The following is a 22,794-nucleotide window of genomic DNA, read 5'->3' on the forward strand; positions in this document are numbered from 1 at the left end:
GTTAACCGTATGGTATCTATATTTAATTGGGATGCCTGTTCAATGCAAATGACAGTTTAGAGTTTTAAACATTAGTTCCATGCAGTTTGCCAACTCTGAAATGTCTTAATGAACTCATCTAAACATTGTGGGCTTTGCTAGTTATATATGCCTGTAATATAAGATTTTTAATCATGCATGATTTGAAATTGAGGAGTAATCTGACAAGCAAGATCCGAATAGTTTTGGCATTTCCTAGATCGTTATACCATGAAAAGTCAATATCTATGAAAAACATTATTGTGATTTATCTTAAACTATATCGTGATGTAGCAAGTATGCTCCTCTTAGAGAAAAGCGTGTTAAATATCACACAACTCCTGAGTGGTGGAATAGTGAAATTAATATAGGTATTCTTATTAGAAATAAACAAGATGGTAACATAGAAATGTACAAAAAGTGGAGAAACAAAGTTATTTTTATGATCAAAAATGCAAAGAAAAACTACTTTTCTGAAGTCTTGGAGCAATGCAAGAATTCCAGCCAAGATTATTGGAAGCACTTTAAAAAAACTTTGTCCTAAAACTAAAATAGCATCTCCAACATTTATTCAACATAAAGGTAAAGATATTACAAATGCAGATGAAATTAGTAATATTTATAATCAATATTTCACAAAAGTTGAGGAACAGTTTGTTGAAAAGTTTTTGGTGAATATAGATACTTCCAAAGCAACTGGACTTGACAATATTGGAGCTCAATTTTTGAAATATTGTACCAAAGCAATTGCACCTATAATTTGTAAATTATTGAATTTCAGTATTGAAACTAATACCTTTCCAAGTATTTGGAAAAACGCTAAAGTTAGTCCTCTCATTAAGAAAGGGAATAAAGAACAAATTAGTAATTTTCGACCAATATCAGTACTACCAATTCTATCCAAATGTCTCGAAAAATATATTCATCAACATTTTTACAACTTTTGATGCAGCCATGATCTAATTTTAAAAAGCCAATCAGGCTTTAGAATACAACATTCCTGTCAGACTGCACTGACAAAAATTACAAACACGTGGTATGATTCCATTGATAAGGGATACTTGTCAGGGGGTTTGGTTTTAGACTTTAGAAAGGCCTTTGACCTTGTAGACCACAACAGATAACTTGCCAAATTTAGCTTGTATAGTTATTCTAAAGACATTATCACCTTTTTTACTAGCTTCATTACTGATCGTTTTCCAACAGTTAATTTCAAAAAATCATTAAGTGATCCTCAACGCCTCACAGTCGGTGTCCCCCAGGGATCGATTCTCGGGCCCTTCATGTTCATCTTGTATGTGGATGTTCTACCCTTGATCACAAAAAAATCAACAATAAACATGTATGCTGACGACACAGCTGATCACACACATGTCAAATCAATAGAAAACATAAATTCCAGTTTAAATTATGACGCCAAATTAATTCAGAAATGGTGTGATGAAAACAAAATGTGTATTAACACAAAAAATATGTTATGTTAATTGGAACATCACAAAGAAAATGTAGACAATCTGAAAATTTATCTGTTTTTATAAATGACAGACACTTAGAAAATGTGAAACAAGAAACACTTCTTTGGGTTACTATTGACGATTGTTTATCTTGGGATAAACAAATTGTGGATACTGCAAAAAAGATTGCTTATCAAATTTTCCAAATGAGACGCATTCGACCTTTTCTGACCCAATCATCTTGTCTCACATATTACAATTGCTTCATTAATCCCAATTTTGACTACTGCTCTTATATCTGGGGAAATGCCACACAGAACCACATTGCAAAGATTGAAAAACTGCAAAAACGAGCTGCCAGAGTTATTTTGAAATGTGATTTTTGTACACCTTCAAATGAAATGTTTAGTAAACTTAAATGGTTGCCTTTTAATATACGAATTTCCTACAACCACTGTATTTAATGTACTAAGTCTTAAACAACCTAGCTCCAGATTACTTGAACAGTTTTACTTTGACATCCGATATCCATTCAAGAACTACCAGATCATCAACACAGAATGGATCTTATATGCTATCTTTTAAAACAAATGTTTTTAAAATGTCTTTTACATATCAAGGTCCATATATATGGAATAATTTCCATCATATGTACAGAACTGCAAAAGTACATTATCTTTTAAGAATTGTGCCAAACAGTATTTTATAGGATAAAAACATGTATGCTAATCATTTGTGTAATTTGTGTAATTTAGCACATTATTTATCTAATAGTTGTATAGTTAAAATTGTGCTCATCCTTTGTGCTGTTTAGCACATTATTTATCTAACTGTTGTATAGTTAAAATGTAATACCTGGGCTTACCATGCTGGCCGGGCTCTCCCCCATCGCTGGAAATCTCGGGTCATTGTTCATTTAGAGCTGTTTCTGTGATAATAGTGGATTTAAAATGTACATGTAAACTTATGTAACCAATTTACCATTCATAGTACTATTTTATCATCGTTGTATATAATGTACATTTTCTTAATATGCTTGACCATATGGGAGACGAGTCCTTGACTCAATATGTAATCAAGTTTAAATAAAGACTTATTATTATTATTAGTAGTAGTATTATGTATTTTAAACCAATATACATGGATGTTCAACCTTGTGATTTTAAGTACCACTAATGAGTTGTAAATTGACGGCAGGATCATAAATATGTTGCAGTGATTTAATTCTGAGTCATAAATGGACCAAATTGCCATATGATGCAGTAAAATGTCACTTTTCCTTTCAGCATCACCTCACTTAATTGTTCCAATAGGTTCTTTCCTATTGCGCATTTTAGCGATCATATTAAGGTTTTAAAGTGCGCTGGAGCCTTTTATAATTTGAATATTATATTTTGGTATTAATATATGTCTATCTTCTAATTTCTCTAGGTGTGGGTTGATGCAGCTACGCAGGTGTTTTTCTCACTAGGGCCCGGGTTTGGTGTACTGTTGGCGTTTGCCAGCTACAACAAACTTAATAACAACGTCTACAGGTGGGTAAATATTTGGTTTGCTTTAATTTTGTTTAACCCTTTCACTCCTATGTTGCTTCAGTAGACTCTACCATGCTTTGATCTGGATGAGTCCATTATGGTCTACAGTGGTGAAAGGGTTTATGTCCAATCAACAGCTAAGGTCATCTAAGGACTTGCCTCCGTGTGTGTAGAGTATGCGTGCTTGCGTGTGTGTATGTAGGAGACAGGGTATGTTGGGGCGATTGCCTCCTTTTGATAGTGCGGATCTTGTACTACACTGAAATACCATGCCGAAGTCACCCAGCACAGCATTCCGCCCGGTCACATTATACTGACAACGGGTGAACCAGTCGTTGCCATTACTCTAAATGCTGAACATTAAACAGGGAATAACAACTAACATTTTTAAGGACTTTGGTATGTCCCGGCCTGGGGACAGAAAGGTGTATATTTGCTATAAAAATTTAAGACGGATTCCATTTGTTTTTCTATTATATCTATATAATATATTTTTGACAATAACCCCACGTATTATAAACTGTGTGCACTTTGCATAAAAACAAAACGGCAAGTTTATCAAAGAAGCTCTGAGCTTTACGTTAGTGTCACTGTGAAAAATTATCCCGAAAGTTTTAGACTTAGTTTGGGCCCTCAGTCTGTAGCTTATGTAAAAGTAGATTTTTTTTAGTTTCTGTAAAAGTTGAAAACTTTTTAGTTTCTGTATAAGTTGAAAACTTTGCAGTGTGCTTACCTTTACACGTTGAGAAAATAAGCGGGAGCAGGAAATTATAGATGTATATACCTTATAGATGTATATACCCTAGAGGTGTATATACCTTATAGATTTATATACCTTATAGATTTATATACCTTATAGACATTTATAACTTATATGTTCATATACTTTACAGAATTTTAAACGTTATAGATATTTATACATACCTTACAGATGTATAAACCTTATAGATATTTTTACCTTATAGATTTATATTCGTTTATATGCTTTGTGAATCTTTAACGACTTTTATATGTGAACTGTAAAGCACCCGGTAGAAATGTTGTTATTTTTATCCTTTCCAAAAACAATAACTTCACTGCAAATGATTTACAAGTAAATAAATGTCAATGGTTTATTAGAATAAATGTGGCGGTGTTTGATGGAACAGGATTTTGAAGATGTTTATTAATACGACTATAACGCTACCTCTCGAGAAGTGCAAGCCATGGATAAAACAACTACTGTATCATTTACGTCAACTAAAGCACCGCTGATCTGGACTTCACTCACTGTTCGGATATTTATACTCAGGAATAATTTTAAGGATAATATCAGTAAGGATAATTCGTTTATAAGGAAACGGCAAACTCGTTCACGTATTTGTAAAAGTATTTTGACATGATACTTTGTTTTCATTATAATTAGTATGATTGGCAAGTACAATAGGAAAGTTTGTCCGGAAAACGCATTTTTCCGGACAAACAAAGCAACAGTGTTGTACAGAAACATTTCCTACGCAATTAAAACTGTGGAACTGTGGAAATTGGATATGGGAATAGATACACTAAAATAAGAACTTGACAGCGAATAATTTGTCCAGCAGTATCTCTATAATCAGTCGATTAACCGAGTGTAAGCCATTAGTTTAACGTGACCATTAAGTCCTGCTTAACGATCCGTAAAATAGATCTGGCCCAGTGTTAATAGTGTCTTCAAATGCTAAATCGACATCGCTGTAGTACACAAGTTCTTGTCGATAGATACTAAACAAGAATTAAAACATATATCTTACGCCTTAAATCGGCCGGTTCTAAAATGTCGGCTAGATGCAACCGGAAACGGCCCCGGAGCATGGTAACAAGATTTACTAATGAATCCTTTTACTCCTAGTTCCGGTTCGTTAAACAAAGCGCCGTATTAACCATGATCCACAAAATCCTCTGAACGTTTTGTATTCACCGCATTATTGCTTCGCGACATTTAAGTTATAACGCTGACCGAGAAAACTCTTGCACAGACAGTTACAACCATCTTAGATACGAGAATTACCACGTGAATATAGGGGAAAAAAGCTTCCGTCATTTAGTTTTCGGCAATTAAATTGAACATCGTGAGATTACCTTTGGGCATCACCTTACACTTTAAACTTCGACCAACATGCAATTGGCTTATTTGATAAAACATCATTTTTATGAGCCATAGATGTAATCATGTTTACATAGGGTCAATGTCAGGGTTCTTTAGGGGTTTCGATGTGTCATTGATTTTTATACCATTCTCTAATCTTAAAGTGAAATGCATTATTTTTTAATATTTTTTAATCTTAAAAGTAACATGTAAAATTCAGCTTTGTGAGAATGGCGTTTTCAGAAGAAAAAGAAATGGAACTTTCTCACTGATACTCTCTTGAGACGAAAAATGCAAACGACTTTTACAGGTTTTATTTGTCCGTAAATTATATATTTTGTATCTTTTTCTCTCATTCAAAACGAGAGCGTTTAAAATATTCAATTTTGTTTGGCTTTCTTCATCTACAAACAAGAAAAAGGTCCGAAACTGCTTCGTATCTTTAGTAATTATTCCGATTTGAGAACATTGATTTTGTCTTATTTTCGAAGTGTTGATAAAAATGATAAATAATAATCTCGAAAGTAAAGTATCAAATATAACATTTTAATATTTGCTAAAATATCTCTCCATTAAGATTATGAAACTTCGTTGATATGACCTTTAACGGCCTTTCCAAAACTTGTTTCCAATAAAGAAACAGATGTTAACCGATGTATACCGATGTTTACCGATGTTTACCGAGAGTGACGTCACAAGTCTGTATTTTTCAGGGACGCCCTAGTGACGAGTGCCGTGAATTGTTTGACCAGTTTCTTCTCTGGGTTCGTCATTTTCATGATATTAGGTTACATGGCTCAACGGACCAATCAGGATATCGGGGATGTAGCAACGGACGGTAAGTGACGTCATCATGGCGGCGGTTGCGTCATTGTCAAACAAATGATAAAATTGCTAGGTTTACAATCGTGATCATCAAAAACAATAAAAGTGTAAAATGGTTTCGTTAACTGTAGGAAGTTGCAATTAAAGAGAAAATAACTCATTATGAATTTCTAGACCTAGAACTGCATAACCTTTTGGGGAAAAACATATTTGAGAGATTAATCAGGGGCTCGGAAACACAGGTCTTATTTGAAGTGTTTATGGTAACAGTTTTATGTTGGAAAAGACAGGCTGACGGAAACCTAAGGTTTCAAATCAAACAGGTTGAATTCCATGTACAAGTCAGCATCAAAAATTACTTCTGTAGGCAGTATATCATATTAAAAATAGATATTTAGTAATCAATTGCTACATCGTTTTCAGAATTTAATATTTCTTTAAACCTAAACATAGTATCTGTATCTCTACCCTGTATCGTCATTTTCGCTTCTTACAGGTCCCGGCCTCGTCTTCGTAGTTTACCCAGAAGCCATTGCAACGTTACCAGGAGCACCATTTTGGGCAATCATATTTTTCCTGATGTTGTTGACGCTTGGTTTGGACAGCTCGGTACGTATATTTGTATATCTAATGTACATCAGCATAATATTGAAAAAAAGAACTATTTGAATTGTATCTAAGATAGTTCCAACATGTTCATCTATGTTTCTGAGGCTGAATGTTTGCTTACAGTTTACAGCAGGGTGACTTGTGATGAAGGTGACAGAGTACTTACCGTACTAGTCATCTAAACGTCACATATAAACACTTTCTGGTTGTGCTACGTGAATCTTTTTACAAATCCATACTTACCAACATGAAGAAAGTGTTAAGAAAATGGGTGATTGGTCATTTTGTTTTAAATGGTAACACTACAGAGGTTAAAATCGTGAAAAGAGTTCTACTCTGAGCTCCTTTTCATAAAATGAAGAAACCTATACAACGTTATGGTTTTCTAGCTTTGGGTGACGTCCTATCTTGATATTTTTTCATCTCTGAAGAATATTTTTTCTCATAGGCTTGACCGATTAACTTGATAGACTTCTCAGTTTGATGCTGTGTGCAAGTGTAATTCCTGTTTAACAATATTGGTAATGTGCAGAATTGGTAGTGTAAAGGTTTCGATTGAAAGACTGCATAATTGAACAGATTAATTCTCGATTATTACAGAATTGTCGAACAACTATTATTCTGTTAAGAGTATCATGTGAGTTTAAGTAATATTTCTGTTATGCGGAACACCGGTTCGTCTGCGCTTAAATGTAACATGTTTTTTTGGTATAAATCCTGGCATACCTGCAAAGGTTTATGCAGGCCTTTGCAAGGCTTTGTCAAGGCTCGCCTGAAAGCAGCATCAGATTACTAGGTCCGACCTTATTTCATAAACGAACAACTCTGGTCCAGCCGGTTCAACCGTTTGGATCGCTTTGAACGAAATTGACCCTGATGGTAACGCTAATCTCAGTTTTCATATATACCTATCATAGAGTCGCTATCAGTATCATTTCCAAAAACCGTTACGTGGCTGAAGGAAGGTGGATAACTCTTGTGAATGTGTGAATTGTAGCAAGAATATTTCATTCCAACAATCTCTCATTCCCCCCTACTTGTTTGACGGATTTAAAACCTTTTAAAACCAGAGTAATACATATTAATTGTAAATTAACAATTGTCGATAATTGTCGACAATTGGCGATATCTTAATGATGCAATTAATTTCCATATTAATTTCCCGTATTTTTGGCAGTCATATTTAAAGAGTAATTTATTTATTTATAAAAATTCGTTGTATACAATCTTATCAAAATAGAAATATATGGTTATTCAATTAATGTCAATTATTAACTATGCAAACTTAATATTTTTGATCAGTTACCTTTCTTTGGATATTTTGGGAAACAAATATCCGTACTCAATTAAAATTGGTCACTCTAAACTTTAACTAAACTGTAAAATATGTTTTGTTTTGTTTGGTTTAATTTTATTTAACGTCCTATTAACAGCTGAGGTCATTTAAGAACGTGCCTGCATGAGTGTTGTGTATGCGTGCCTGTGTGTGTGTATGCAGGAGACAGGTTATGTTGGTATAAAATATGTGGTTATTTGTTTTTTACAATAAATTATGTGGTAACCCAACCTCCCAGCTGAACTAGGATAGGCATCACCCCCATAGAAGAATTAGAGTGTACTTTTACCTCCACTTAGTTAATATTGTGATTGTGATTTTCAGTTTGGCGGATCTGAAGCTATTCTGACTGCTTTATCCGATGAATTTCCGATCCTGCGCAAACACAGGGAGCTATTTGTGGGAGCTCTATTTTCCGTCTATTTCATAGTTGGTTTATCGTTCTGTACAGAGGTGAGTACTACGTCATACAAAGGTGTTGATAACGTAGCTATGATTAACATGTTATATAGAAATATATTAACATTTGCTCTGCTTTGCCACTATATAACACTACCAAAGCCAGTCCCGTATCATGAGACCATAACACAGGCGTAGTGATATCTCCACGGGTCCGACTTACTACCGGATCGCTATAACAAACACTATGATTCAATAATATTCATCGTTTTATATAAGACTGTTATAAAATGTGAATTGAATATATTTATTTATTTATTTTTGGAAAAGTATCAATATTTTTTGTGTATATTTCCACGAATTTTTTACGGGAAAACTCAGGATACAACATTTTGTGAACAATTCCATGTGCTGCTCTACCTTTTCAACAAACACCGCGAAATTAGAATTTATAAGTGCGTTGTTAACTTAGATATTAAAAATATAAAAATGAAAAATGTAAATATAAGCATATAACAGCATTCTGTTCCGTGTTATAGGACCATAACACGGAACAGAACACTGTTTAATGCTTAGATATTCACTCATAACATATAATTTTCCGAACAATTTGTATTTAGACAAACCTTCATATTAAGGCCATTACGATTTAATATAGGTTGGAAATTAATTAAATCTATCAAATTCTTAATGTGATTCTTTTGGTACTTTGTAGATAGAAAGACTTATGTAAATTAAGCACCTTGTCTAAAACCATGAATAATTTTAAACAAGAAAAGCACGTGTTACTCGTTATTTTACATGTAATACCGCGATTGATACTCTTATATCAAGAAATGTTTTAAATACTTGTATCCCATCTATAATACTAATGGTATTAAATAATCATCAGAAAACACTCCATTTTTCAGGACTTTTCTTTATTTGAAGTAATAAAAACATCAGTTTTTAAAATATCTCGAAAATAGGTTGAGTGATTAACATTATTCGAATGCTAAAATGATATTTCACCTTTCACCACAGGGCGGCGCTCTCGTGGTACAACTGATGGACAAATTCGCGGCTGGTTATTCCATACTGTGGGCTGTGTTTTTTGAGACACTTGTCGTGTCGTGGGCGTACGGTAAGTCCGATTGATACCTTAATCAGTATAGGACATTATCTGACAGAAAACATGCTTTGTTAAACCATTCCTTTTCAATTAGTATAAGGTCTATTTAAGCATACAGCAAAAATGGGACGCATAAATCCGCAAAATAATTTATGCAAAAAATTATACACCATTGACTGGTTTTTGACTAAAATGACTTATATAAAAATGGAGGTTTTGCAGTTCAATTTTATGAAACGTACTTATAAATACGTACCCTCTACATCCCATGTCGGACATAAGGACGCCTTAATCTTCCTTCTCTTCAGTTTATCTTGTTTCGAAACTTGTTACTTTCTGAAAATTTGCATTGTCGTGGTGATACCACGATATAGCACTCCCGCGAAAAAGTCCCGTGATAATTTACTTGATACAACAACAAAATATACTCTGACGTTACAAGTAACAATGCAATGACGTCATCGATTCACTGTAAAAAAAAAATGTATGACGGCGTTTTTAATCCGATATTTGTCTGTCGGTGAATTTTAGGAAGATTGAAATTAAAATCAAACCAACTGAACACGACCTCATGTGTTTTATGCTGAATAATTACCCTCTCGGTTGATATTCGACTTGACAATAAATAGCAAGCTTGATTTTACTTTTTCAATTGATAATAATTTTTATTTCATTTTTTTTTTTTTTATATATTCCAGAAAAGATAAATATCATTATTGCAGCGCTTTAAGTTTAAATTCATAGTCAATTCTAAGATCATGTTTCATTTCACACTAATGATCGATATTTTCATTTGACGGGTTCATATAGTCAACATCATAAGTAAAAAACATTATATGAAAAATCACGTGAACTTACTCGATTTCTGCAGGTGTTGAGCGATTCTCTGAAGACATCCGGCTGATGGTAGGGTTCCCTCCGGGCCACTACTGGAGAGTCTGCTGGAAGTACGTCGCTCCGGTGTTTTTACTGGTAAGTACAATACCATACAGTACATATTTTTTGCTATAGTGCCATGTGACAAAATACTGAAAATAGCATACTTTATACGAACAATTTGTTTTACATACAAAATAAATTTGAAGCATATTAGATAATCTTTCCATTACAATAATAACTGTACAAAAAGACGTGAAAACATGATTTTCACATAATAAACTATTTTTTAAAGATATCTGCAATCATTGGAAGATATTTTGCTGTTACACTAGGGAAAATTCTTAATTGATTATTAAAACAGATCGGAATTTGATTTAATTAGCACAGATGTTCAGAAAAAATAGACTTTGTTCATGTTTTTAACATGTTTTATGTGACCTTTTTTTATTCATAAAGAAGAACAAATTATCTTCATCTACAAACGAAGTTTTGATATTGGTTCATTTCCTAAAATTTCTAGTGATTATTCCGTCCTTTCGTATTGCAGAGTTATCTGCACTTGTGAGCAGGTATTGATTGTTACGTCATTTGTTTGTGAGAGTAACCTTATCAATTTTTGAGAAAACGACGTAATTTTCTCACACAAACCAATAACGTAACAATCAATACCTGCTCACAGGAGAAAATAACTCTACAATACGCAAAGACGGAATAAGCTAAACTTCATTTCGATTTGTTGTAGTTCATCATGCTCTTCGGCCTAGTAACGTACGAGCCGTTGACTTATGAGGATTACGTTTACCCTTGGCAAGCTAACATGATCGGCTGGTGCGTCGCTCTCTCATCCATCTTGTGTATACCTGGGTTTGCAATCTACGGACTATTAACGACTCCTGGTACCTTTTCAGAGGTAAGTAAATAATAACATCTCTACTGTATTCAATAAGATTCATCAGTTTGGAAATATGTAATATCAGAATTTTACTTTCTACACAAACAATGCACGTGTTAAATGTATCGCAACGTTTCAAGACCGACTAGTCCCTTTGTCAAGCTATGAATAATCCCTTTGTCAGACTATGACTGAGTCAAAGCCTGACAAAGGGACCGGTCGGTCTTGAAACGTTGCGACACGTTTAATACGTGCATTGTTAAACTTAGATATAATCTCTCTACTGTTGTGTTATGATTTTCATCACGTGATCTTTTGTCATTGTCAGTAAACATATATGATAAGTGATTAATATGCTGTACCTGAAAAAATCATGAGCAGCAGAGATTTTACATTGTCTTAAAGTATGAGACTTAATAAAATATGTGTGTTAATAACTGTAACCTGCAATCTAAGAAACACGTAAAAAGTGTACTTCGTGTAAAATTGATAAGAAGAAGAAAGAAACAATTCAATGAAATAAATATATTTCAACCAGACTATATATAAAAAGCGGCATTTCAATGAGTTTGGACACTCCCTGCAATTTCAATGGCTATTAAATACGATTGGTGAAAGGCTTCTATGAACGTAACCACAATCTATCCACTGCGCCGCCTGACTGCCCATTGTGTCCAGGAGATCCTCGATAATCTCGTCTGTTTTCTCTATAACATGGTTAATCCATCCTGTGTTTAGTAGTACCTCATTTATCTGGACTTTTTGAAATAGAAACAGATTATTTCTAAAAACCTCCTCCCCAGGAAAAAAAGGAAAATTAGAAGCGCTCTGGTGCGTATTGGGCAATATTTGAGTGTAATTTAGCTCTAATCTTTAATAAAAAAATATGTATTTTTTTTCATTTTTAACATTCTTTCGAAAACGAAACACTTGTATTTAAACGAAATCGTGTGTGATTTTAAAAATATATTCTAAACTTGCATGCATTTGATATGTCAGTCCTTTCAGTGACGTATAAGCAGGTTATATTGTATGAATCAAGATAACAAAGGTTTGAAAGTTATATTGAGCAAGAACCAGCAATATTATATTTAGTAAATTGTGACGTCATTGGAAGTTTAAACAGAGGCACTCCAAATATAAGAGTGTAGAATTAAAAAGAAATGAAATGGAACCGCAAATAAACCTCGAGACAAACTTTACATTCTACTTCGACATATGCTAATATATGCTTTGAATTGTATAGTAAGTATTAGAATACATTTGATATCATTTCTATTTCAGAAAATGCACATTTTGTTAACACCTAAAAACGATATAAACCGCCAGAACGCATCGAACTGGACTGACGTCAGACTCAATGGCGGAGCGATCGGGGATCGAGTATGAATCCTGATCGTAAAATCCGCATTATTACACAAACAAGCCTCAAGAAGTGGCGAAGCGTCAACAGGAATGGAAATCGTGCCTGAGAGTTATCTCCCCATGGATTCTCATGCTGTGGAGTGACACAAAAATGTTAGTCGTCATTTTTAGGAAATGCCTAGGAAAAGGAGCATAAGTCCTTCCAATATAAGGCGTTTAAGGAATTTCCCATAGTGACGTTCTTAGAACATTGTAGCCTTTTTTAATGGAGATTTGTTGAAAGGGAGATAACTGTTGTCATATTTGAGGCCTCTGGGAGATTTCATATCAATGTAAATCTCTAAAGAGCCTATGGAAGTGAATACAAAGTGAATACGTTGTTACCTGTGAAAAAAGGTGACGGGAAATACAGCAATAACATTACACGAGTTTTCATGTAAAAAAACGTCACCAAGAGAAAAGGTTTATCTTCTACAATCAAGGGAGATAACTAGACTACGTCCGAATTGGACGAACACTGTAGAAGCAGTAGGCGTATAGATGTGTGTTGTAACTGTAGTACTATGCAGCTGTGTAGTTATGCAAAGACCAATAGACTTTAGTCCTCAAACAGCATCATTCGTTTTCAAGATACCATTCATACATAATGTGACGTCATTCAACAATTTGCCTCTCGATGTGAGCTGCATCATGCATAAAACGTGAGACGTCGTTTTTTTTACAATCGTGCCGTCAGTTTCATTGTGTGACGTCATTTTACAAAATATGACGTCATTTACAGAGTATTGTGTCATAAGCTGTATAATGTAACGTCATGTCTTTGCAATGACTCGTTTTATATGTAAAACCGTGTCGTCATTTTCAATTCATGACGTAAGAAATAAGCAAAGAGTCGTGAACACCATGGCATCTCCTTGTCAGTAACAACTTTATTGTGTAACTTTGCGCATACACAATAAGACTGGATATATCCATCATCGTGATGTTAAATGCATAATATGACGTCATGTATACATTATGTGACGTAATTCTTGTACCATTGTGTTGTCAGCTACATTGTGTGTGACGCCGATGAGTATCAATCGAGTAATAGTTGATGTATGAAATTGTATTCATATTTGATTGCAAACTAATAAGTTATGACAATACGTAAATGCGTAATACAAGATAAACGTTGACACCAGAAGAACATCGGTGTCAAATCTAGTACTTGTGTTGAAGATATCTGCTACCTCACACACTATATTTGTGATTTTCTTGAAAATGATCTCTCTTAATTAACTGAAGCTCTGATAATTAAAAAAAAACATATTCCAAAAAGACATCAACTGATCAAGCCAGTCTTAATAAAAATTCAAGAGAGAAAGTGATTCTGATTATGGAACTCTTTTGGATTGAGAAAATTTCACAGTAAGGTAGCATGCACCCTTAAGAACATAAGATACAACAGACTAATGAAACTGTCGAAAATCATGAAGATTATTTTCCTTACAAGGACATGAATTAAAGGAAATCCATATTATCATATGAAACACGCAATGTTTAAACAACAGATAAATGTTTATAAAAAAAAACTAACTAATTGACGAAAGTGTTTTTTTAATTTCACGCAATTTATTGACAGAAAACACCTTAATATTCCAGCATACTGATTTCAAAAAATTGAATTAACCTGCAATGTTGATCTGTTGATCAATACACTAGTTTGTTCATATAGTATAACGAGTTTTGTTTATTTAAATGTTTTAACTGTTTTTAATTTTCATATCAAGAATTGGAATATTATGGCTTTTAAATATTTGAACATATATACTTTAAAAAAATTACATCAATTTTCAATGAAATATTTACCAATTTTCCTCCAATAAATTAATTTGAGACACGATTTAGGGAATGCTAACTTGATCACTGACTACAATTTCACTTTAAATAGTCACGCAAGAAGACAAAATGATTGTTGTTTTGATATAAAAGACATGAAAAATTAATAAATTTCTGATCAGTTAAAGGAAAGTGTATGTGACGTAATAAGAATTTCCCAAAATAATCTTTCCATAGGGAGACAAATTTTTTGTCAAATTGAAGTGTTATTATAACAATAAAAATTAATATGAAATGTTATTTATGTCGGATAATTGACATTATCTTGTGTGAAGTCGTTGAGACTTACCCGCAAAAATAATGGTCCACGAAATCCGATATTTTGTATGTGGTGGGCAGTAACAAAAGTGCAATAGACACAGGATGTAAATGTGTGATGGTAATTCGTGTTGTAACGTGTGATATAGATAACAGTATTGTAATACATTGTAAATACATTGCATAACAATGGACATATGTCTGTGTAATTTAAATACTGGGTTTGATATTGTGAATAATCATTACATTATTATTATATAAATACTGAAAATAGACGTGCACGAGTGTATCACGTGCACTGATCAAATAATATAAATGATGACACAACCTGATATAATGTACGACGTGACGTCATAAGTAACGAAGTCATGTAGTGATTCGCGGCGAGTTCTCATTGCACTGTGATTTACGACGTAATTGCAGGAATACGTGAATGTAAGTGAAGTAATTGTAATTTCTTATGAAAAATGCATAAGTGACGAAGTTGACCATTCCGTCTTTTCGTATTGCAGAGTTAACTGCTCTTGTGAGCAGGTATTGATTGTTACGTCATTTGTTTGTGAGAGTAACGTCATCAATTTTTGAGAAAACGACGTAATTTTCTCACATAAACCAATGACGTAACAACCAATATCTGATCACAAGAGAAGATAACTCTGCAATACGCAAAGACAGAATATACTGACGTTATTCATATAACATGACGTCATAGATAAACCAAGCTCCATTTTCACAATTATTTCACCTATACTTAAATTTCATTAATTTCGTGTATTGTTAACTTGGGGGTATTTGTTTGATGACCTTCTGATGATTAATCTTATTTCTCGCGAGTCTGCTATCGAATGACATGTTCCAGTATTAAACATCTTATGATGAAAATTATGTGAAATTACCAAAGGTCCAGTATTACAACCTTTTATGTAGATGATTTTCCTTTTTATAAATGATTCTTACATGACGTCATAACTAAATTCATTTTTCCCTAAAAACATGGGTGTGAATTTGTTTTCAGTTCCCTGAACTATCAACTTAAGAAAATTAACATGCTTCTATTTTTGTTTGATAGCTTCGTGAATTATCAGTAAAGACGAAAACTTTGATAATTTTCAAAAGTACAACTAAAAAAGAACGCGCGGATATACACATATTCTTTAATACTCCAAGCCCATGTGATATGTTCTTGGTAATATCATTATGTTTATGACGTCACAATGCACTCTGACGTCATCCCTTACAGACAATGCTGCTCTGATTCTGGAAGTATTTTTACTATTTGTTTTGTTTCGTCATAAGCGTGGCAAGAGAAACAATATATGTTTACTGTGCAGGAAAATACCGAATTTTATAACTTTAATCTTTAATTATTCTGACTGTTAATCGTATAAAATATAGAAACTTTTATGTGTGTTTCAATAATGTTAATACTAAAAATATTATATTAAAAACACCAAAATCAATCAAGATCATATTTATTTGATAATAAATATTCAAAATATATTAATATTAATAAATTAACTATTGAATGCGAATTATTTCGCTCATAGTTGACGGAATGAAATAGTGTAGTATGCATATTGTAATAGTGACTTCAATGTCCCTCATATATATATATATATATATAGCACGTATGTGATGGGTGTTGTTATATACAAATATGTATCAATGGAATATATCAGTGTCATATTATATAGAATTTTGTACATCACACGGAATTAAAAAAGTCGTCAAAAACACCATTTATAGTTTATTTTGTTTTCATTTGTGTATCTATGAAGGTTGAACGCAAAATACACAGGTAATTTCGCCTTTAATATTTGATTATAGATACAGTAAGCCAAATATGAAATACGCTGCATCAGCCGTTTAAACCTTTAAGGACTCATTGGTGATGCTAGGACCAAAACGTACTGTGGAAAGAGAAGAGGAAGTGCGTAGAAAAACTCTAATTTGTGAATTTATTCATTCATAGAAAAATTATATTATTTATGAATAAAAAAATATATAATTATAAATAGATTAATAAATAATATTATTAAAGATTAAGAGGAGTACTGGTTAATTTCAAAATAATTAGTAAAGTGTAGATGTTATGAATTGTGCCTCTACTCGGAAGAGATAACTGTGGCCATCAAGGATACGGCAAACCTCGGACACAAAGAAATCCACCAGCAGAGTCTACCACCTTATATTTGGACAGATGCACGTAACACACACAGGGGATATGATGTATGTTGACTGCATATCTCATTTGAAGTACATTCTCATGTCCTTTTAGTCAAACTATTACTGGATATTTATATAACCGTGTTGATTTCTATGAAATTACATGAACAGATCCGTAACATCAATTTTCACATTGACCAGAGGATAACGATAACATCTTGATCTACAATTAAAACAATATTTGTATAACCTCCAATTGAATATTGGGGCAAATCGTCGTGCTTACAAGAATTACGAAGTGATTAAAATGTGCGGATTTTCTAAAGATGAACATTTAAATCCTACAATTTTCCGTTTTCAAAATAAATTTGTTATATCAGTAAAAACCAAATTATTAATCAAAATGAAATTCATAGTGTATATTCTGATATTTTTTTGTTACAAGTTTTCAAGAAAAATTTGATTTTGTAAAAGAATACATAACAATCGACAAATTCAAGTGCTTTGTCATTTCTCTCTGTATTGGTTTTGTACATCGAAAGGTTAGAAATGATGTTGAAGGTCGATCTAAAAACTTCAACTAGTTATAAATTTATTCAAAATTACATACTGTTTCAACAAAAAAAGGTCAATTACACAATAAGTGTCCCTAATGCTCGTTTGGCTGCCCTTTGTATACCCCATCTATCACGTATCAACATACACCTTAACATGCATCAATATCATCTCATTGTATTGGAATATGATACAATTCGTAATGAGAGCGTTCTATCTTTTATGTAAAATAATAACACTAACAGAATATGTAATAATATTCGTCAGCACCTATAATGTTATACCGGGGAAAACTTGGAACGATGGGGTTCCGAAGGAGGTTCGTTATGCAACATTTTTTTTTTTTTTTTAAATTTCTACACAAATTTCTAAATTAATAAATAAGAAAAATATTACAAAAATAACACAAGAAAACACGAAGTGACAAAGGATAAACATCGTACTTGAATTCTAATTGGCGTTCTTATAGTTTCTATTTTTCTTAATTAAGAACTGAAAATGTCATCCCAAATGTATATGTTAAACTCAAAGTTATCATGTCCCTCCTCACCTCTGCCGAGAGTGAAATCATGACTTTTTTGAATATTTAGATTAATGACCGTGCATCTACAGACTTATAATCCCATTTGCGGTTTAAGAGTCATTCAATAATGATGCAAACGAATGAAAAACCACTGTTTTGTCATTATTACTGCACTTTAAACCTACCTCCGATATAACTACAATAACAAAAGGTCAAAGTTCAAGTGTGTGGCATAGACCTATTTGTGTAAACACATAAAACAATGATGGAAAAACAACTGTAGAAAAGACCTAGAATAGATTAACCTTTCACCTTGTTGTGAAACTACATATAAATAAATAAATTTAAAAGAACGGTACAGAAAACTACTGAAATTGTTTTGCAACTCATATAAACGATTGAAAAAATAGCAGAACTGTCTGGGATATAATGAAAGACTACAAGGCTTCCCCAAGAAAAATGCCAAGTTTAGGTAAAAACAGCTGAGAGTTTAACAAATACGGGAATATAAACATTCCTGTGGAACAATTTTCAACTAGCAGTTTCTCGAATTGCACAGGTACATTTTGGGCAAATAATTAAAAAATCACGAAACCTTTATTCAGGAAAATCGTTTAGACACTGGAAAATAATTCACCGTTTTTAAAAGTCTATTTAATAACAATCCGTCTTACAAGCTCTTAAAATGTTGTCCTGAAAAAGCCAACGACATTAATGTAGAACTAATTAACATAATAAACACTCTTACAAATGTACCCGAAATCGTGGAATGATGCAATTTCAAATACACAAACCAGAAAATAAAACACAGCGTCGTACAGATCAATATCTGTAACCTCTAAAGTATGTTGACACCCATCCTCGATATTCCAGATGCTCCGTCCACTTTCGCTCTCTCCACCCCTGGAATATGTCAAAGCAAATTTGATGGCTCAGTGTGTTCCGTTCTTTATTACCTTGAACCTTACGGCTCATCAGTTCAAAATAAACATATATACAAGGATAAACAATACAATCACTCACACCCATATACACCCCCACAAATACACCCACACACACAAATACACACTCACATACCCATTGGTATAGTGTAGAGAGACATCCCTCTTTATATAGGTACATTGTCTTTTCTTTTCTTGTTACTCAGTTTAATATATTTGGCTAAATTTGTTAACTGTTTTTTGTTCCCTGTTTTCATAAGTTAGATAAATGTATACATGCTAGGTCTTTTATAGTAATATTTCTTAATAAAACGCTTTCTTAAATCTAAAAAAACCATTCACATTTTTTTATAAAATGAAATTCATCTTCAATATCCCCACTGTTACAGTATGCACATGTTCTTTCAATCCTATCTACATTGTTATACCTACCAATTTCAATATTTAATTTGTGAGATGACAGTCTAATTTTTGTAATTTCTTTCAGATTTGTATTTCCTATGGGTTTTGTTAAATATGGTTGTAAACAGAAATTTTCGCCAATAAACTTGTACAGTGAACACTTAGAAGATGAATCTATTTTTTCTTTACATTCTTGCGTAAATATATCACACATTCTGCTTTTAATAATATTTATAATATAATCGGATGTATAGGTATCTCCATATTGCCATATGTACCCTACTCCCATTCTAAATAGTTCGTTTCTTACTCCATTCATCCATTCACTACCATTTTCTAACATTTCTTGATAACATGCATGTAAAACACAATTGTCAGTTTGTTTTAATTTTAACCAGTATTTAAAAATTCTAAATTTCCTAATAATTTCCAAAGGCAATCTTCCTAATTCTTGGTAAACCATAAAATTTGCAGTAGATTTCTTAACCCCTAATAATCTTTTACAATAACTTAAATGTATTTTCTCTATATCTGGTGCTTTATGAAAGCCCCAAACTTCCGCTCCATAATTAAAAATACTACAGACATATGTATCGAAAACATGAAGCTGAGTTTCAACGTTAAAATAATTTTTCTTAGACACGTTTGATACTGAAAACAATGCTTTTCTTCCTTGTTCAGCGATTTTTTGTTGAGTTTTTTTGAATTTACCATTAAAATTCATTAATATACCCAGGTAATTAAATTCATCTACAATATCTAAAACACCTCCATCAAAGTACCACTTATCTTTATCTCTTAATTTACCTCCGTTACGGAAAACCATCACCTTGGTTTTAGAAGTATTAACCGTAAGATTCCATTTATTTGTATAAAGTAATAAAGTATCTAACATTTTCTGCAATCCCTCAGAGGTTTCGGCCAATAACACCATATCGTCTGCATACATCATTAAAAATATATTAATAGTTTGTAGCTCTATAGAAGAACACCCTTCTGTTAAAAAATTCATTTCGCAATCATTGACATACAAAGAGAACAATAGAGGAGACATGATTTCCCCTTGAAATAATCCATTTTTACATTGAAAAAAATCTGACATGTTTTTGTTATACTTTACACAACATTTTACATCTCTGTACAAAGAACGTATAATATTCAACATCTTTCCTTCTATACCTTCTTTGATAAGTTTGTACCACAGATTCTGTCTATTAACGAAGTCAAAAGCTTTTTTGTAATCAATAAAACAGCAATACAGTCTATTTCTATTTTTCAGGGTTTTACTTATTAATGTGTGTAATACAAATATAGCGTCAATAGTTGATAAATTCTTCTTAAAACCAAACTGAGCATCACTTAATTTACAATAGTCACTATCGAAATTAGCAAGACGCTCATTAAGAATTGATGTAAAAAAAATCCCTAAACAACTTACTAAAGTAATTCCTCTGTAATTATTGGTATCGTTCTTGTCTCCTTTCTTAAAAATAGGAATTATATTACCTACCGACCATGATGTAGGATAAAAACCAGATTTAAAAACATTGTTAAACAGTACCACAAGACATGGCATAAGAACCTCTTTACCCTTAATAAAATACTCATTAATCAGTAGATCTGGACCACACGCCTTCGAGTTACTCAATTTATTGATAGCTTTGAACACTTCACTATCAGATATCTGATCATCTAATTCTTGAAACATAGTATTTGGTACATTCACATCATAATTATTTAAAAACTCATTAACCATTTCATTCTCAACAGGTTCCGTTGAAGACAATTCGCTAAAATACTTAAAAAAATCGTGTTCACTAAGATCCCCCTTATCGTTATTTTTTCTTTTCTTGAATCTACTATAGAAAGCCTTAGGGTTACTTTTTCGCAAGTAATCCATCATATTACCATGTTGATCTATATATTCACGCTTTAATCTAGTTTCCAGTTTTTTATAGTTACGCTTTTTAGATATAAAACTGTTCTTATTTTCCTCTGACTTAAGTGAATTAAAAGTAAATAAGGCGTTTTTGTATTCAATATATCTGTTTTTACAAACTTCGTTAAACCATGGTTTATCCTCCACTCGGACTTTTTTAACCTTTCCAGAGGTGCATTTAGTAACATTTAAAGGCATTTACAATTCATTTAATATATTAGTAAACTTATTCACACACTCATCTATATATTTTTGATTATCCTCAATATTATTACAAGCATTAAATAACACTCTACGGTTTTCCTCTAGTAAATGCAATGCTCTCTCTGCATGAACCCCATTCCATTCAACATGTGTATATATATATTATCTTTATCATTATAATCAGGCACAACTACGTTTTGTTCAAATGAATCCACAGTAATACAAATGAAAAAACATTAAATATTCCACTCTCAAAGTGAGTAATATTCTTTTAGAAATCATCAACAGTCAATACATAATCTATTAGACTAGATCCCCTACTATTCAAAAAAGTTATACTACCATTAGGATCATCTTTATGTCGTCCATTTACAATTCTCAAGGAAGTAGATTTACACAGTGAAAGAAGATGTCTTCCAAATTGGTTAATATGCAGGTCAGAATTGGAACGTTTGGATGGTACAGAATCATTAACATAATTTACAATATTTGAAATAATATGCGCAGGCCCTTGATTAACAATATCATTACTTATATAATCGTCGTAAATACCCGTTCTACTATTGAAATCTCCTAGTACAATCACTTTACCTAATCCTTTATATTCACACACCATTTCCTCAAGTCTGGCAAAAATATCAATTTCACATTTGTGATAAAAAACACTATTTACAGGTGGGAAATAACAAGCAAATGCATATATTTCACTGACATTATTTCTAATGTTATTGGATATTTTTAACAATACAATGTTGTCATTTATGTTATCTATTACTCTACAATAATCGCAGATAGTTGATTTAATAAAAATTACAATTCCACCGCCTTTACCATGCATTCTAGGAAACACACAGCTGTCATAACCTTCCAATTCCACTTCATCCTCTTTCTCAACCCACGTTTCATACAAACATACAACATCATATTTGGTAATAATATTTACAAACTCTTCTGTATCTAATTTGTCCGTGATCGATCTGCATATATTCCATGAGATAATGGAAAGTCCCTCCACACAACCCTAATACGACAAGTCGTGATTCCCTCTAGGTGGCTCGCGATCGAAGCGCGCACTGTGGTCCTTTCGCGAAGATGAACCCCTCCACCTCTGGCCAGTAGTCGTATGTTGTCCTCACGAGGGTCGCGGTTGAAATTCGCCGATGCGTTCTTGTCGCGCTGGCGTGTAGTGCCATTCTGGTGTGTGTCACCTTGTGGATGAGACGAGAAGACTAATTCGATCATTTGATATACACGAAAAGAATTTATCGGCGCGTAACGGTAAAGTTGAATGGATTTAAAGTCGAGTGTCGCTCCTCTGTAACCTTCAAAGGACAGTATCAGCCTAGCGATTGGTCAGATTGAATAGCTAGCCGCGTGTCTTCAATGTTGCTATGA

The 22,794-nt window shown here is 32.8% G+C and overlaps 1 protein-coding gene across 3 annotated transcripts in view; it reads left to right on the forward strand.

The window, feature by feature from the left end:
- The window catches only part of LOC110464038 (sodium-dependent dopamine transporter-like), a 129,044-nt gene extending 113,833 nt beyond the window's left edge, over positions 1–15,211 (forward strand). For all 3 annotated transcript variants that reach the window (XM_021519048.1, XM_021519046.1, XM_021519047.1), the window contains exons 9-16: positions 2,904–3,007; positions 5,828–5,952; positions 6,436–6,548; positions 8,209–8,337; positions 9,307–9,406; positions 10,266–10,366; positions 11,016–11,183; positions 12,450–15,211. In XM_021519048.1, the coding sequence (XP_021374723.1) occupies positions 2,904–3,007; positions 5,828–5,952; positions 6,436–6,548; positions 8,209–8,337; positions 9,307–9,406; positions 10,266–10,366; positions 11,016–11,183; positions 12,450–12,554 (945 nt within the window). In that variant the 3' untranslated portion in view covers positions 12,555–15,211. The remainder of the gene's footprint in view (positions 1–2,903; positions 3,008–5,827; positions 5,953–6,435; positions 6,549–8,208; positions 8,338–9,306; positions 9,407–10,265; positions 10,367–11,015; positions 11,184–12,449) is intronic.
- Positions 15,212–22,794: the final 7,583 nt, after the last annotated feature.

The sequence above is a fragment of the Mizuhopecten yessoensis genome, unplaced genomic scaffold (genome assembly GCF_002113885.1).
Source record: "Mizuhopecten yessoensis strain PY_sf001 unplaced genomic scaffold, ASM211388v2 scaffold10951, whole genome shotgun sequence".
In the NCBI taxonomy this organism is placed as follows: domain Eukaryota; kingdom Metazoa; phylum Mollusca; class Bivalvia; order Pectinida; family Pectinidae; genus Mizuhopecten; species Mizuhopecten yessoensis.